This window comes from Theropithecus gelada, chromosome 11 (assembly GCF_003255815.1).
Source record: "Theropithecus gelada isolate Dixy chromosome 11, Tgel_1.0, whole genome shotgun sequence".
NCBI classification, from domain to species: domain Eukaryota; kingdom Metazoa; phylum Chordata; class Mammalia; order Primates; family Cercopithecidae; genus Theropithecus; species Theropithecus gelada.
The window spans coordinates 113,517,118-113,535,458 of NC_037679.1; the positions used below are offsets into that span (position 1 = coordinate 113,517,118).

The window sequence follows — 18,341 nt, forward strand, 5'->3', positions numbered from 1 at the left end:
GTTGTTCACTTAGAATTATTAGTATTTGCCTTAGAGTTAAATTAGTATGGTTTATGTAAGTATGTGCTTTATAGTTGAATGTTTTAAAATATATAAAGCAAGCGGTAGGGAAAATAGGTAACCATTTCAGGATTAAGGGCCTCATGAAACTTGAAATTTTCTCACTCTGTCGCCCAGGCTGGAGTGTAGTGGTGCTTTCTTGGCTCACTGCAAGCTCCGCCTTCTGGGTTCACACCATTCTCCTGCCTCAGCCTCCGGAGTAGCTGGGAGTACAGGCGCCCGCCACCACGCCCGGCTAATTTTTTGTATTTTTAGTAGAGATGGGGTTTTACCGTGTCAGTCAGGATCGTCTTGATCTCCTGACCTCGTCATCCACCCTCCTTGGCCTCCCACAGTGCTGAGGTTACAGGTGTGAGCCACCGCCTGGCCAGGGGAAACTTGAAATTTCTAGGGTTTAAATAAAATTTGTATTTCGGTGTAGAAAACCACCATACCCAAGGTTACTCCTGCAACAACAAACAATATATGCATATTCAGATATTCAAGAACTGATTCACATTTGAGAGTTTTACAGAGATTACAGAGTTTTAGAATGAAGCCTTAGAGATGCAATTTAGAATCTTATGTTGACTAGGCAGGTAAATATATATTTATTGCATTTAACTAACTAGGTAGATAGTTAGATGAGCTTAGATACTAGAATATCCTTTAAAGGAAAACCCAAGACATTTTTCATATCTGAAGCATCCTACAAAAATATCTGCTTTTAAAAATGGATATGTTTCTAGCGTGGGCTACAATACAAGACTCCGCCTCTACAAAAAAAAAAAAAAAATTAGCTGGGTGCAGTGGGTTATGCCTGTAGTCCTAGTACTTTGAGAGGCCAAGGCAGGAGGATTGCTTGAGCCCAGCCTGGGCAACATAAAGAGACCTCGTGTTTACAGAAATTTAAAAAATTTAGTCGACCATAGTGGTGCACACCTGTAGGCCCGGCTACTCAGGAGGCTGAGGTAGGAGGATCACTTGAGCCTGGTAGGTCAAGGCTGCAATGAGCCGTGTTAGCACCCCTGCACTATAGGCGTGGCAACGGGGTGAGGATCCTGCCTTAACATCCCCCTAATCCCCCACAGTGGGTATGTTTGATGTTAGACACAGATCATTATAAAGCTTACTTAAGCTAACAAAATCCATGTAAATTTTCTCCGGTGTGAGTGAATAGGTTGTATTGGTATATAGGTGAATGTTCTTTTTAGTTTTTGAGACGGAGTCTCGCTGTGTCACCCAGGCTGGAGTGCAGTGGTATTATCTTGGCTCACTGCAACCTCCTCCTTCCAGGTTCAAGCAATTCTCTGCCTCAGCCTCCTGAGTAGCTGGGATTACAGGCATGCGCCACCACGCCCTGCTAATTTTTGTATTTTTAGTAGAGATGTGGTTTCACCATCTTGACCAGGCTGGTCTTGAACTCCTGATCTTGTGATTCACCCACCTCAGCCTCCCAGAGTGCTGGGATTATAGGCGTGAGCCCCCGCACCTGGCCTGAATGTTCTTTTTTTGTTGTTTTTTTGAGATGGAGTCTAGCTGTGTCGCCCAGGCTGGAGTGCAGTGGCACGATCTCTGCTCACTACAATCTCCGCCTCCTGGGTTCACGCCATTCTCCTGCCTCAGCCTCTGGAGTAGCTGGGACTGCAGGCACATACCACCATGCCTGGCTAATTTTTTGTATTTTTAGTAGAGACGGGGTTTCACCATGTTAGCTAGGATGATCTCAATCTCCTGATCTTGTGATCTGTCCGTTGCAGTCTCCCAAAGTGCTGGGATTATAGGCATGAGCCACTGTGACCTGCCTGAATGTTCTTTTTTTTAAGAAGGTATGTGCTGTGATTGACTGTCATGATGCCTGCAACTTTGAAATGATTCAGAGAAACAGATTACAGATAGCAAATACGGTAAAAATGTTAATTGAATTCAGATTTAGCTATATTTTGTGTCTTTGAAATTTTCCATGATAAAAACTTGGCAGGAGGGAAGCATACCTCTTTAAAGTTAATACAATTTTCACAACTTGACTTGTGTTATTTCTTAAATTGCAAGCAGATACATACCTTTTCACAGATTTAGTCTGAAAACGTTCTTCCTCTTGACCCTTATGATTGAAGTGACTTTCATGTAATTTATTTATTGAGAAGATTGTGAAAAAAGAAAATAAGTGAATTGCTTTTAAAATTAAGGAAAAAGTGAGGTACATTTTATTAAGCTGTGAATTTTTGAGCATTTTGACCACTAATAATATAATTTTTTTAAATAAAAGAGTTACTACTATATAATACTTTATTTTATTTTTTGAGACAGAGTTTTGCTCTTGTTGACCAGGCTGGAGTGCAATGGCGTGATCTTTCATTTAATTTAATTTAATTTTATTTTATTTTATTTTTTGAGACAGAGTTTTGCTCTTGTTGACCAGGCTGGAGTACAGTGGTGCGATCTCCACTCACTCCAACCTCTACCTCCCGGGTTCAAGAGATTCTCCTGCCTCAGCCTCCCGAGTAGCTGGGATTACAGGCACCTGCCACCACACCCAGCTAATATTTTGTATTTTTAGTAGCAATAGGGTTTCACCATGTTGAGCAGGCTGGTTTCGAACTCCTGGCCTCAGGTAATCTACCCGCCTCGGCCTCCCAAAGTGCTGGGATTGCAGGAGTGATCCACCACGTCCAGCCATATGTAATACTTTAGTAAATAAAAATTAAAAGGAATTGATTGACATTTTCAGTCTTGTTTTTATGGCTAGAGATGAGTTAAAAAAATAAAATAAAATTTTAGGGTCAGGAAAAGATTTTTTATTTGGACTTTAGAAAAATCAGAGACCAGTTTTCTCTCTTCTGCTTTTTTATTTAGCAGGGAAAATACTGCAAAATCTCCCCAATTCTTTGATATGAAAAGGGAGTAGGATGTGGCAGCAGTTATATTTTCAGATTAATGATTAGAAGAGATTTCAGGTCAACAAGTGATTTGCAGAGCCATAAAGATAATGCTTTGATTATGTATTATTTACAGCTGGAAACTCTTACTTTCTCTTGCTGCTTTGAACTGTGGAAGGGATGAGATGTGATAAGCTGTGTGTGGGTGTGGGTGTGGTTTGTTTTCTGTAAGATATAGTATTGAGTTCATGCCTGCCAAAAGTTGCTTAAATTATTCCATATCTGATTTTGAGGTACTGTCATGTTTCTGTCTTGATTTGTACTTCATTGCCAACTAATTAATATCAAAGCATTGTTGTTTTCTAATGGAGAATATGGTTACTATGCTTTGCTCACATGGAGCAGAATGTCAATGGTAATCTTAATTAAGTATTTATAAGATCATATTCATGTTAGTATATTTCTAGGAATAACACAGCCTTTTTTCTTCTTTTGTAGCATAAGCAGTACTATAATGGATGTAGACAGCACAATTTCCAGTGGGCGTTCAACTCCAGCAATGATGAATGGACAAGGAAGCACTACTTCTTCAAGCAAAAATATTGCCTATAATTGTTGTTGGGACCAGTGCCAGGCTTGCTTCAACTCTAGCCCAGATCTGGCAGATCACATCCGTTCCATACATGTAGATGGTCAGCGAGGAGGGGTTGGTTTTGTCATTTCTTTTTTTCACTCCCTGTTTTCGTTAGTTTTATTATAATTGCTAGTTAGGCTTTTTTGCTGAAAGTAATTTGGGATTATTTTTACACAGGCTTAATTTTTTCAAGTGAATTTTTAATAATTATTTCCCATATACTTGATAGAATCAAATAAAAATAGGATATGTGTTGGATTTTAGTTTGCTTTTAGATACGTTATTTTGAAGAAATTAGACTTTTAAAAATATAGTAGGTGACAGTATTATAAATGAATACAGTGTATTCCAGGGTTCTGATGTTTTGAGTTGAGAACATTTAGAATTAGCACTGTCTTGGTTTTCCTTTGTTAGAGGATCCTAAATTATTCCTGATGCTTAAATTAACTGGGGAGACTATTGGTACCAGGATTAGTATATGCAATTCTATTAAATGACAACCTGAACTCATTATTTGTGAGTGAGAGTTGATAATCTTTCCCAGGTCTTGACAGAACTGATTTAGATGGAAAGTTCTGATTCGTCAGTATTGACCTGTATCCTTTCAGGAATACATTTAATTGTGTCAGTTCATGTAACTTCTATTAGGTACTGAATAAAGAGCTAAGCAAATGGGTAAGCCAAAAGTAATGTGCCAGAACATTAATTTATACATTGTTTCAGCTTTACCTAGATTTTTGTTGAATAGTTATCACACTTAGTGCATTTTTCAGAAATTAATGTCACAGTGTAAGGGCAGGTAATTTATTAGTATTAGGCCACACATTTCTTATCAGCCTGCCATCACTATTGAAGAACAGATAACTAACATAGTAAAAACCATCATGGTTTAAGTTAGTGGATAACTGTTTCCAAGGTTCTGTTGATACTTAGAGTATAGTACTGATCTTTTTTTTTTAAACATCCAGCCAAGTCAACATTTCTAACATTTTAAGCAGTGATATCATACTTGAATTTTTTTTTTTTTTTTTTTTTTGAGATGGAGTCTTGCTCTGTTGCCCAGGCTGGAGTGCAGTGGCGTGATCTTGGCTCACCACAGCCTCTGCCTCCTGGGTTCAAGTGATTCTCCTGCCTCAACCTCCTGAGTAGCTGGGATTACAGGTGCTTGCCACCATGCCTGGCTAATTTTTGTTTGTATTTTTAGTAGAGATGGGGTTTTGCCGTGTTGGCTAGGCTGGTCTCGAACTCGTGAACTCAAGTGATCCGCCCACCTTGGCCTCCCAGAGTGCTGGGATTATAGGCATGAGTCACCGTATGTGGCCGAAATTTCATATTCTTCCCTGTCACAATATATTATAATGTGTCAGCAGTCTTTTGATTACTCAAACTTAATAAGTAAACACTTGTACATTTGTCTTCTTGTTAGAGTTAATAGGTATGATGTCTGAGTAACCAGTAAAATGTTATACTTAGCTATGATTTGTTAATTAACTGTGTCCATCATACGGTATTTTCAGTGTAAAACCCAGCTCAGTGGTTAGGCTACTTTGGTAACCCAGTCTTCTCCCCCAAGCCGTATGTCAGATACTTAGAGTGAAATATCTTAGCAAGTTGGTTTTCTGGCTTTTGTAGATCTGCTTTTTGTAAGCCAGTGCTTGATGTCTCTTGGTATATACCATTTTTGAGCATCATGGCATGATGCTTTTTTGTCACTTGACTTAGCAACTGTATATAGAATCATGAGCTATTTGGAAGATCACTGGGCTTCTCTTGATGTGGGAGATGTGGGAGCGGTAGATGTGGGAGCGGGAGAATTTCACATTTCTGAGTCTTGGAATCCCGCAAGTCGAGTTGGCATACAACCTGATGAGAATTTCACCCCTTTCCAGATTTTTAGAAAAAATGCAATTACAGTCTGATTTTTATTTTTTTTTAAATTAATTTTTTTTTTTTTTTTTTTGGAGACAGAGTTTGGTTCTCGTTGCCCAGTCTGTAGTGCAATGGTGTGGTCTCAGCTCACTACAACCTCTGCCTCCTGGGTTCAGGTGATTCTCCTGCCTCAGCCTCCCGAGTAGCTGGGATTACAGGCGTGAGCCACCATGCCTGGCTAATTTTTTTTGTATTTTTGGTAGAGACGGGATTTCACCATGTTAGCCAGGCTGGTCTCGAGCTCCTGACCTCAGGTGGTCCACCCGCCTCAGCCTCCCAAAATGCTGGGATTACAAGTGTGAGCCACCGCACCTGGCCAAGACTGATTTTTAAAATAAATACATCATGTAATCACAGTAACTATATACATGTACATTGCTGATATTATAGAATTAGACATGAAATGTTGGCATTTGTCCCGTAAGTGTAATATTGAAATGAAAAATCTCCCATGTCATTTCTTGAACCCTTATTCAAAATATCACTTGATTACCAATAATAAGATTCTGTAGCTGATTTTAAGAGTAATGCTGTTTGGCCAGGCGCGGTGGCTCGTGCCTGTAATCTCAGCTCTTTGAGAGGCTGAGGCAGGCGGATCACGAGGTCAGGAGTTTGAGACCAGCCTGGCCAATATGGTGAAACCCCATCTCTACTAAAAATACAAAAATTAGCTGGGTATGTTTGTGTGCCCCTATAGTCCCAGCTACTGGGGAGGCTGAGGCAGAAGAACTGCTTGAACCCGGGAGGCGGAGGTTGCAGTGAGCTGAGATCGCACTACTTCACTCCAGCCTGGGTGACAGAATGAGACTCTCTCAAAAAATAAAATAAAAAAGAGTAATGCTATTTTGACCGAAGATAGGAGTCCTGATCTTTGAAGGACATTATTTGCTAAACTATAAATGTGAAGGATCAAATAATGTAGAAAATGCATCCCAGTTTTTTCCTACACACCAGTCATTAGGATATAGACTATGGTTTGTTTGTTTGTTTGTAGAGATGAGGTTTCACCATGTTGCCCAGGCTGGTCTCCAACTCCTGGACTCTAGCGATCTGCCTGTCTTGGTCTCTGAAAGTGCTGAGATTACAATAGACTATGTGTTTTGAATGATAAAATATGAATGAGAATTTGAAAACTTGGTACTATTATAAAAGACAAGAAAACTCGATCTGATTTTGTGCTTTGAGATTGACTTTTGTGTTTGTTTTTTCTTTTCTTTTCTTTTTTTGAGATGGAATCTCTGTTGCCCCGGCTGGAGTGCAGTGGCACGACCTCAGCTCACTACAACCTCTGCCTGTTGGGTTCAAGCAGTTCTCCTGCCTCAGCATCTCAAGTAGCTGGGATTACAAGTGTGCACCACCACGCCCAGCCAATTTTTGTATTTTTAGTATGGATGGGGTTTCACCATGTTGGCCAGGCTGGTCTTGAACTCCTGACCTAAGGAGTTCCTGAGGAGGACCTGATCATCCTCCTCAGCCTCCCAAGGTGCTGGAATTACAGGCGTGAGCCACCATGCCTAGCAGGTTTTGTGTTTTGAAGAGTAATTGTTGGTTGGAACATCAGATTTTTTTTCTTTGAAATGAACTTTAAGAAAACAAAAACATTTTCGGCTGGGCACAGTAATCCCAGCACTTTGGAAAGCTGAGACAGGTAGATCGCTTGAGCTCAGGAGTTTTCAGGCCAGCCTGGGCAACATGACAAAATCCTGTCTTTACAAAAATTAGCTGGGTGTGGTGGCACACGCCTGTGGTCTTAGCCACTCAGGGGGATGAGGTGGGAGAATTGCTTGAGCCTAGGAGGTTGAGGTGCTGTGAGATCGCGCCACTGCACTCCAGCCTGGATGACAGAGTGAGATCCTGTCTCAAAAAAAAGAACAAAAAACAATTTTAATGTACAGTTCAGGGGCTTTAAGTACATTCACCTTATTGTGTAATCATCACCCATTGTCTCCAGAACTTGTAAATTATCATCCCAAATTGAAATGTATATCCATTAAACAAACTTACTGTCTGCTCCCACTAGCTCCTGGTAACCACAGTTCTACTTTCTATCTCTTTGTGTTTGACTGTTGTAGGTATCTAATACAAGTAGAAAACACCTGATTTTGTTGGCCTAATTATTTTTTTAGATTTCTTATTTCTTCTTTCTCTCTTAAGTGTTAAAGTGTCATCATGGAACAGAAACAGATGAGGAAAAAATTGGTAACCCTAGAAGATTTTATGCTTCTGATTATTGAAAGATGACAATTTTACTGGAGCAGTAAGTTAGCAAGATCTAAACTATATTAATTTATGTTCTTTTTCTCATTCCACTATAATCTTTGCCCTGGGGAGAAAAGCAAAACCATTATATAACCACTTAGCATTGTTTTTTTCCCCCTTTTAAGCTGTTTATGTTGCTATGTTCATGTGGACTTCTTTGGAGGCTGAAGTCAAGTGGAGTTTAGATTTTCCTGGCCTGATTTCTACATTAAAATCAAACTAATCATTTAAACACCAAATTATGAATACACTTTTTTTTTCTTAGAGATGAGGTCTCACTGTGTTGCCCATGCTGGTCTTGCCTTGGCTTCCCAAAGTGCTAGGATTATAGGCGTGAGCCACCATGGCCCGACCAGTACACCTTTTTTAAAAAAAAATCATGAGAGTGCTTTCTACAGTTTCAAAAATAAAAACAAAACAGGCAAAAAGAGAATCAAACTTATCTTTAGTGTTAAAGATGATAGAATTTTGTTACTGTTGCCCAGGCTGGAGTGCAGTGGTGCAATCTCCGCTCACTGCAACCTCCACCTCCCAGGTTTGAGTGATTCTCCTATGTCAGCCTCCTAAGTTGCTGGGACTACAGGTATGCTCCACCACACCTGACTGACTTTTGTATTTTTAGTAGAGATGGGGTTTCACCATGTTGGCCAGCCTAGTCTCGAACTCCTGACCTCAGGTGATCCACCTGCCTCTGGCTCCCAAAGTGCTGGGATTACAGGCCTGAGCCACCGTGCCTGGCCTAGGTCCGTTCTTCTGTGTGTGACTGATTTCTGAAGATTAGGCTCTGAGTTATCTTACTAATCAAATTTCAAATCCCAGTGTCCTCTTAATGTACACCTAAGTCTTGGAAAGAGGGGAACTTATAGGACTTTAGAGGCTCAGTGTAAAATATATTACTGCTCTTTCTTTCTCAGCTATTTCTCACATAAAAACAATTTCTGGAAAGCTGTTTAGATTTCTTGATACAGGATTTATTTTCTGTGTCATTTCAGGTTTACTTTTGCATATATTCTTTGGTGTGTTTTTTTGCTGAGAGGCAAAGCGAGGCGATTTTGGGCAAGGGAGGAATATGATACGATGTTATTGGAAGACTTAAATGAGTCCAGTTAACTATAGCGCTCAGGAAGTCAAGGTTGCAGTGAGCTATGATTGTGCCTCTGCCTTACAGCCTGGATGATAGAGCAAGATTCTGTCTCATTTAAAAAAAAAAAAAAGAAAAGAAAAATAAGGCTTGACGGTATCATGGAATCATCCGTCCACCCCCTCTGCCTGACTTTTGTGGTTTTTTTTGTTAATGAGACAGAGTCTTACTATGTTTTCCAACTCCTGGGCTTAAGCAGTGCTCCCACCTCAGCTTCTTGAGTTCCTGGGATTCCAGGCAAGTACCACCACACTCAGCTGGCCTACCTGACTTTAGATGGTGTCGCTCTTTTCTTTTTGTGTCATTTTACTGAAAACAAGATCATTTACTCAGTGTAATTAGGCCTTTATTTTGGCATGTAGATTATTCCGTTAACTTGCTCTGTGTTTAGAATATATTTGGCTGATTTTAATTTACTGGTAATAACTGAATTTCCTTGTGCATACTTACTCAGGCAGGGTAACATTGCATTTTTTTGCAGTGGATTTTTCATTTATTTACAGAAAGATTTCATGGATTCATTTGTGCTCTTCAGGTGCATAGGTGTTTGTGCGTTTGTCTGTACTATCATACAAGCCATTTTAAGTATAGGCCATTCAAATACATTCAGATACATACACTGGTACAAGGATGCACTGGTTCATACACTGGTTCAAGGATATTGACCAAAGTGAAGGAGACTCAGACAACTCTTGGCTCCTAGGTTTGTACCGTCCTTACTCACTTTGGGCGTTTTGGAGAAGATTCCTGAAGGTAAAACCTATTCTGATAGAAACTCAGTACTTTGTAGAGTTCTTAACAGAAAGCCGAAACTTCCCTGTAACACTGAAATTTTAGACATCTACATCTCATGTGTGAGGCCCTTGTAAACTTGAAGATTTCTTTGGCAGTCCAAAATATATATGTATGTTTTTTGAGATGGAGTCTCTTTCTGTCACCCAGGCTGGGGTGTAGTGGGGCCATCTCAGCTCACTGCAACTTCCGCCTCCTAGGTTCAAGCAGTCCTCCTGCCTCAGTCTCCCAAGTAGCTGGGATTACAGGCATGTGTCATCACACCTGGTTAAGTTTTTGTATTTTTAGTAGAGGTGGGATTTCACCATGTTGGTCAGGCTGATCTTGAACTCCTGACCTCAAGTGATCCACTCACCTCGGCCTCTCAGAGTGCTGGGATTATAGGTGTGAGCCACTACACCTGGCCCAAAGATACTCTTTTAATGGCTGTGTGAGTTTAAAATTTTTTTTCTTGGACATTCTGGCAGGAAAACCTGATGGCAGTTATTTTGAGAAGGAACCTTCGGTGTCTAATATAAACCCAGTTATTTCATTGACTGATCTTTCTGAGATAATATAACTTCTATTTTCATAGTGTTTTGGACTTACCAAATGTGTGCTCAGAGTATTTCTGATGAAAAAGGAAGTAGATGATTCTTCCAAGATTACATAGCTGCAAAGTGAAAGAGCTGGACTGAATTCAGTTTATCTTCTTTCAAAAAAATATTTATCTAGGATCCCACTGTTGGCTCCAGTCGGAGTGCAGTGGCATGATCTTAGCTCACGTAGCCTCAAACTCCTGGACTCAGGCAGACCTTTTACCTCAGTGTAGTAGCTGGGACTATAGGCATGCATCACTATGTCTGGCTACTTTAAATGTTTTCAGAGTTGGGATCTTGCTGTGTTGCCCATACTGGTCTGAAAATCTGTCTTGTAGCCATCATCTTGCCTCAGCCGCCGGAGCAGCTGGGATTCTAGGCACGAGTCACTATGCTCAGCAGGTTGTTTTCTATTTCTGTTATGTCTAATACAGCCTAATACGACACAATTTGCTGTATCATGAGAGACTAGACTTTGGACCCCTGTGTCTTACTCTGTTAAAATAGCCAGACCTTAATTCATTTCAAAATAGAACCATGGCAAATTATATTCTTGAACATACTCCTTCCAAATTTGGATATAATTGGAATCCTATGGTATTTGATTTTTCAGAGTTAATCTTAACAGTAGGAGAGTTTCTAAAAATAGTATAAAAATATTTTTCACATGTTATACATCTAAAAAGTCTCAGGTTTGAAGAAGACCCTTTCGTCAGATTTGGGAATATTTTTATCAAAATGTCATCCTAATACAGGTTAGGAAAGGAAATAATAGCCTCGAACAGTTTTGTGTTGTTTTTATTGTGGATCTTTCTTTTTTCTTTTTTAAGATGGAGTTTTGCTCGTTTCCCAGGTTTGAGTGCAATGGTGCAATCTCAGCTCACTGTCACCTCTGCCTCCCGGGTTCCAGCAATTCTCCTTCCTCAGCCTCCTGAGTAGCTGGGATTACAGGCGTGTTCCACCACACTCGGCTAATTTTGTATATTTACTAGAGACATGGTTTTACCGTGTTGGTCAGGCCAGTCTCGAACTCCTGGCCTCAAGTGATTCACCCACCTCGGCCTCCCAAAGTGTTGGGATTACAGGCGTGAGCCATTACACCAGGCCTTTTTTGGATCTTTCTAAACATTTCACCCCCAATATAGCTAAACACAGTTAACTTTGATCTCTTTACACCTACTTCATTTGGTATAAAATTCACTAGGTTGAAGATTTTGGTTTTTCTTTGAATCTGAAGGTGTTGTCTTAATTGTGTTACTAGAGATTATTCCATGTAGAGTCTAGACCATAGTTACTAACCAAGGCCGTATCAGATGTAATTTCAGACCTGCCATTATCTCTATAGTCATGTTTGCTCATAGGAAAAAAAAATAGAAGCCGGATACTACTGTTTTCACGAAATTTAGTGATTGAGTATTGATAGGTAGAGGCAGTGCTTATTTCGAAGGAACTAAATTCTATCTTTAAGAGTATTGCAGAGTGGGGCGGGGAGGGGTCACTTAAGAATCCTTTTAACGTTAAGGAGAGTCCTTCTGTCACAAAAGTTGTTATAGGAATGATGTTGATATTGTTCCCAAATACTTTCTTTAAGGCATTTCTGTTTATGTATTAGGTTGGTGCACAAGTAATTGCCTTTTTTTCAGTTACATTAATGGCAAAAACAGCAATTACTTGCACACCAAACTAATAGTATGATTTCTGAGAGAATTTTAAACCAACCCCTGATTCCTCCTCTTTATTACTTGGATTGAAAAATAAGACTTTGAGTCTAGTGGTAGTTTTGTTTTTTTTTTTTTTTTTGAGACAGGATCTATCTCTTACTGCCCAGGCTGGAGTGCAATGGCATAATCATAGCAGCTCACTGTAGCTTTGCCCTCTCTGGCTCAAGCAATTCTCCCACCTCAGCCTTCTAAGTAGCTGGGACTACAGGTGGACACCACCATGCCTGGTTAATTTTTGTATATTTTGTATAGACAGGGTTATGGCATGTTGCCCAGGCTGGCCTCATTCCTGGGCTCAAGCAGTCCTCCTGCTTTGGCCTTCCAAAGTGCTGGGGTTAGAGGTGTGAGCCACTGTGCATGGTGAGTCTAGTAGTCTTGATTTCAAAAATTGATAGCATTAATTACCCATGTGTGATTATTAAACAATATTGAATTAATTTCTATAGCATTTAAGTTTTTTGTTTTTTGTTTTTTGCTTTTTTTTTTTGTTTTGGGAGAGAAGATCTCACTCTGTCACCTACACTGGAGTGCAGTAGTGCCATCATGGCTCACTGCAGCCTTCATCTCTTGGGCTTGATCAATCATCCTGCCTCAGCTACCGCACCCCCCGCCTACCGCCCCTGAGTAGCTGGGACTACAGGTGCATATGCCATTATGCCTAGCCAATTTTTTTTGTTACTTTTGCAGAGACAGGGTTTTGCCATGTTGCCCAGGCTGGTCTCGAACTCCTGAGCTCAAGCCCTCCCCATCGGCCTCCCAGAGTGCTGAAATTGCCGGTGTGAGCCACCACATCGGGTGCATATAAGTATTGCTTTGTATTTTTTTCTGTTCCTAGATTTATTTTTAAAAGTTACTTTTAACTCTGAGAACCTTGGCCATTAGTTTATAAACATGTTCTAGGGTTGGGAATTTTGAGTTTAAAGGAGGTAATGTTATGAGTTCCTTTATCTCATACTTAAAGAAACTAGCAAATTCGTTGTGGAGTCAGGATGTAGTAACTTCTCTAAACAGTCTTGTCAAATGGCAGTGTTGGTATTACCTTGTTATACCTATTTGACATAAGATGATATTGTTTTTGAGTAAAAATTGACCTCAATTATTTGTTTATAGACTGTCAGTTTTTCTAGTCTATTAAAAATTTTTATTTTAGGCTGGCTGAAGAAAGATTGTATATCTGTCTTGTGTTCTATATGTATGTAGTGTATTACAGTCTTCAAAGTGTGACTCTGTGATTGTTCTTACCTTAGAAAAGAACAGAGCCTTTAAATGGTTCTTTCAAGATAATGATTGTGGTAGACTCTTTTTTTCCTGATGTTGGGAAGCAGTTTTCAGTGTTTGGTTTGATGGCAATATCATCAGTTAGGAAACTGACATGTCACTGGTAGGAAGATGATAAAGATTAGTTTGTTAGTTTTGGTGCTTTCCACACCTAGTTATACTTAGTACCCTGAACCTAGAATGTGGATCTGTGATGAAAGTATGGTAGCTCATGTCTGTTGTTTTTATTACTATATTAACTTAATATTTTGTATTCAATTTGTTTCATAACAAAATTTCATATTTCAGACAGGGTCTCGAATATGTCTCTATGTCATAATCGAGATAGAAATAATTCTTCATGATTACAACAATATAAGAACAAATATTGTTAGTATGCTTGTGAGACCAGGATATCACCAGTAAAAAATTGTAATTTGATAATTTTCATTCATTCTTTGAAGTTGAAAATACCAGTGTCTTCTAATTAATATTTATTGGTCATTTCATTAATTTTTTATGCCTTTATATTTTCCTGCTATTTAAAATTAATAGATGTTTGTTCTTTTGTGCAGTAAATACAAAAATGTAAATAATGGCCCATGGTCTCAGTTCCGAGGGATATATTGCTAATGTTATATATGTTTCCTTCTGAATGGTATTCTGTGATGTGTTCCTATTCCTTACTGAAGGTGTGGTCAGTAGCATTAAGGGTGGCTCATACTAGGATGTTTTGACAGTTTATATTAAGCATTTTGATTGGCTTGTACATTCTATAGCTCTTGTCAGTTGAAGACTTGTAACATGTTAATTTGAATGTATGAGGAATCAAACTCTTCTTGAGATAAGTCATGAAAATTAATATGGCTTTGTTTTTCTTAACAGGTATTTGTTTGCCTATGGAAAGGTTGTAAAGTATATAACACTCCATCTACCAGTCAAAGTTGGTTACAAAGGCATATGCTGACACACAGTGGAGACAAACCTTTCAAGGTAAGGATGTATGTGTATAAATTTTATTTATTTGTTTATTTATTTATGACACAGAGTCTCACTCTGTTGCCCAGGCTGGAGTGCAGTGGTGCCATCTTGGCTCCCTGCAGCCTCCACCTGTTGTGTTCAAGCGATTTTCCTGCCTCATCCTCCTGAGTAGCTGGGACTACAGGCGTATGCCACCACACCTGGCTAATTTTTGTACTTTTAGTAGAGATGGTGTTTCACCATGTTGGCCAGGCTGGTCTCAAACCCTTGACCTCAGGTGATTCTCCCGCCTCAGCCACCCAAAGTGGTGGGATTACAGGCGTGAGCCACTGTGCCTGGCTGGCTTTTTTTTTTTTTTTTGAGAGAGTCTCGCTCTGTTGCCAGGCTGGAGGGCGGTGGTGCGATCTCAGCTCGCTGCAAGCTCCGCCTCCCAGGTTCACACCATTCTTCTGCCTCAGCCTCCCGAGTAGCTGGGACTACAGGTGCCCGCCACCACACCCGCCTAATTTTTTGTATTTTAGTAGAGACAGGGTTTCATCATGTTGGCCAGGATGGTTTCAATCTCCTGACCTCGTGATCCGTCTGCCTCGGCCTCCCAAAGTGCTGGGATTACAGGCATGAGCCACCGCGCCCGGCCTGTTGTTTTCTTTTAAATGTTAGCTTAAGCTGACATGTTTCCTAATAGGCATAATTTTGCTCCTCTAAATTTTTTTAAAAACAACCATTTGTTTTAACATTCTTGTACATACATTGAATTTCAAAAGTAGATGGAGATTAAGCCCGTTTGATCTGTTTTTTTCTATTTGAAGTACAGAAGTGTTGCTGTTGGATTAGGGTCTTGAAAATAGCTAGTGGTAGACTAATGAATGGAAGCCATGTTGGTTTTTTTTAATACTTGGTGGTCTGGTTATGTTTTCTTACTGTCAAAGGTTTTGACATTTTCATTAGCAAACAACATTGACTATTATATAAAATAAATAAGTTGTAGGACATTAAAGGACTTGATTCCTTTCACTCAGTTTTGAGGTCACACTACTGAGTTTAGTTGTAATTAGTTGTAAATCACTTTTGTCAAATTAGATGTATTCTGGGAAATCTTTATAAAGAGCAAGTTTCTGCAAAAATCTTTTCCATTTATCTTTATGAAAAATATTTTGGTTTCTATTTATGGAAAGTAGCATATACCATAGAGATTAAAAGTTTGTGTTTAAAGGAGTTTAATAGTTATTAAAACCACATTTACTGGAATGAATACTGTGCCAGTAACTTCCCTTGGGTTTTGTAGAGAGTGAGGTAATTCTTGTGGAGTTGCTTTTAAAAACAACTTTTTTGGAAAAAACAATCAACAAAACATTATAACAAAAGTTTACAGTAAGAATTATTTGTCTCTCTCTTGTTCCTGTTTCCCTCCTTCCTCCCAAATATGTAATTATTATTTGTTTCTTGTGATTTTTTCTAGTACTTCCTTATGCATCCACAAGCAGATAAATACGTAGTCTCATTCTCCTTTCTTACCCAAAGTCTAGTAAATTACTGTCTGTACCTTGCTTTAAAAAGAAACAAACTTAATTTTAGAGCAGCTTTAAATACACAGATTACTTGTTTTTCTATAAACCAAGTTTCTTCCATTCTTGAAATATTATATGGTATATATGTACCTTGCTTTTTTGTTTTAATTTGAATAGTCTTCCCCCCCACCACAAGATGGAGTCTTGCTCTGTCGCTCAGGCTGGAGTGCAGTGGCATGATCTTGGCTCACTGCAACCTCCCCCTCTTGGGTTCAAGCGATTCTCCTGCCTCAGCCTCCCGAGTAGCTGGGATTACAGGCACATGCCATCACGCCCAGAAAATTTTTGTATTCTTAGTAGAGATGGGGTTTCACCATGTTGGCCAGGCTGATCTTGAACTCTTGACCTCGTGATCCGCCTACCTCGGCCTCCCAAAGTGCTGGGATTAACCACATCTGGCCCTAATTTGAATAGTTTTTGGGTAGCAGGTGGTTTTTGGTTACATTGAATAAATTCCTTAGTGGTGATTTCTGAGATTTTGGTGCACCTGTCACCTGAGCTGCGTACACTGTACCCAGTGTGTAGTCTTTTATACCTAACCACCCCCACCCTTCCCTCCTAGTCCCCAAAGTCTATTATATCATTCTTATGCCTACTCACAGCTTAGCTCCTAATTACAAATGAGAACAAAATGATACTTGGTTTTCCTTTCCTGAATTACTTCATTTAGACTAATGGTCTCCAACTCCATCCAGGTTTCTGTGAAAGCCATATTTTGTTCCTTTTTATGGCTTGAATAGTATTCCATGGGGTGTGTGTGTGTGTGTGTGTGTGTGTGTGTATCTATATCACATTTTCTTTATCCACTTATTGATTGAAGGACATTTACACTGGGTCCAGTTTTGCAGTTGCAAGTTGTGCTGCTATAAACATGTGTGCAAGTGTCTTTTTCATATAATGACTTTTTTCCCTCTGGATAGGTACCCAGTGGTGGGATTGCAGGATCAAATGGTAGTTCTACTTTTAGGTATTTAAGAAATCTCTGTACGGTTTTCTATGGTGGTTGTATTAGTTTATATTTTCACCAGCAGTGTAAAAGTGTTCCCTTTTCACCATATCCATGCCAACATCCATTGTTTTTTGCCTTTTAAATTGTGGCCATTCTTCCAGCAATAAGGTGGTATTGTGTTGTATATCTTCTTTTGAGAAATGCTTATTCATGTCATTTGCCCACTTTTCGATGGGATTATTATTCTTTTTTTCTTCTTGATTTGTTTTTAGTTCCTTATTGATTCTGGACACTAGTCTTTTGTTGGATGCATAGTTTGCAAATATTTTCTCCCATTCTGTGGGTCGTCTGTTTATTCTGCTGATTATTTCTTTTTATGTGCAGAAGCTTTAGTTTAATTAGGTTTCATCTGTTTATTTTTGTTCTTGTTGCATTTGCTTTAGGGTTCTTGGTCATAAACACTGTGCCTAAGCCAATGTCTGGAAGAGTTTTTCCAATGTTATCTTCCAGAATTTTTATGGTTTAAGGTGTTAGATTTAAGTCTTTGCTCCATCTTGAGTTGATTTTTGTGTAAGGTGAGAAATGAGGATCCAGTTTCATTCTTCTGCATGTGGCTTGGCAGTTATCCCAGCAGCATTTGTTGCAAAGGGTATCCTTTCCCCACTTTATGGTTTTTTGTGTTTATTTTTTAGAGACTCAGTCTCACTCTGTCACCCAGACCAGAGTGCAGTGGCGTGATCTTGTCTCACTGCAACCTCTGCCTCCCAAGTTCAAGCAATTCTCCCGCCTCAGACTCCTGAGTAGCTGGGATTACAAGTGCCTGCCACCATGTCTAGCTAATTTTTGTATTTTTAGTAGAAACAGGGTTTTACCCTGTTGGTCAGGCTGGTCTCGAACTCCTGACCTGAAGTGGTCTGCCTGCTTAGGCCTCCCAAAATGCTGGGATTACACGCGTGAGTCACCAATATTTGACTTTAATTTTTGGGATCTCTATTATGTTGGTCTGTGTGTCTATTTTATTCCAGGACCGTGTTGTTTTGGTAACCATAGCCTTGCAGTATAGAAAGTCAGATAATGTGATGCCTCCAGATTTATTCTTTTTGCTTAGTCTTGCTTTGTCTATCTGGGCTCTCTTCCGGTTCCATATGAATTTTAGGATTGTTTCTAGTTCTGTGAAGATTGATGATAGTACTTTGATGGGAACTGCATTGAATCTGTAGATTGCTTTTGGCAGTATTGTCATTTTTGCAATATTAATTCTACCCATCCCTGAGCATGGGATGTGTTTTCATTTGTTGGTGGTGTTGATGATTTCTTTCAGCAGTGTTTTGTAGTTTTGTTTGTAGACATCTTTCACCTCCTTGGTTAGGTGTATTCCTAAGTATTTTATTTTTTTGTAGGTGTTGTAATAGGGGTTAAATTCTTGATTTTTTCTCAACTTCGTCATTGTTGGTGTAGAGCAGTGCTACTAATTTACATTGGTTTTGTATCCTGAAAGATTACTGAATTTGTTTATCAGACTACAAGCTTTTTGGATGAGTCTTTAGGGTTTTCTAGATATACGATCATATCATCAGCAAACAGCGACAGTTTGACTTCCTCTTTACCTATTTG

At 39.4% G+C, this 18,341-nt stretch overlaps 1 protein-coding gene across 2 annotated transcripts in view; it reads left to right on the forward strand.

Moving 5' to 3' along the window:
* The window catches only part of AEBP2 (AE binding protein 2), an 83,671-nt gene that overhangs the window by 19,218 nt on the left and 46,112 nt on the right, over nucleotides 1–18,341 (forward strand). For both annotated transcript variants that reach the window (XM_025402956.1, XM_025402957.1), the window contains exons 2-3: nucleotides 3,417–3,624; nucleotides 14,115–14,222. In XM_025402956.1, coding sequence (XP_025258741.1) covers nucleotides 3,417–3,624; nucleotides 14,115–14,222 — 316 coding nt within the window. The remainder of the gene's footprint in view (nucleotides 1–3,416; nucleotides 3,625–14,114; nucleotides 14,223–18,341) is intronic.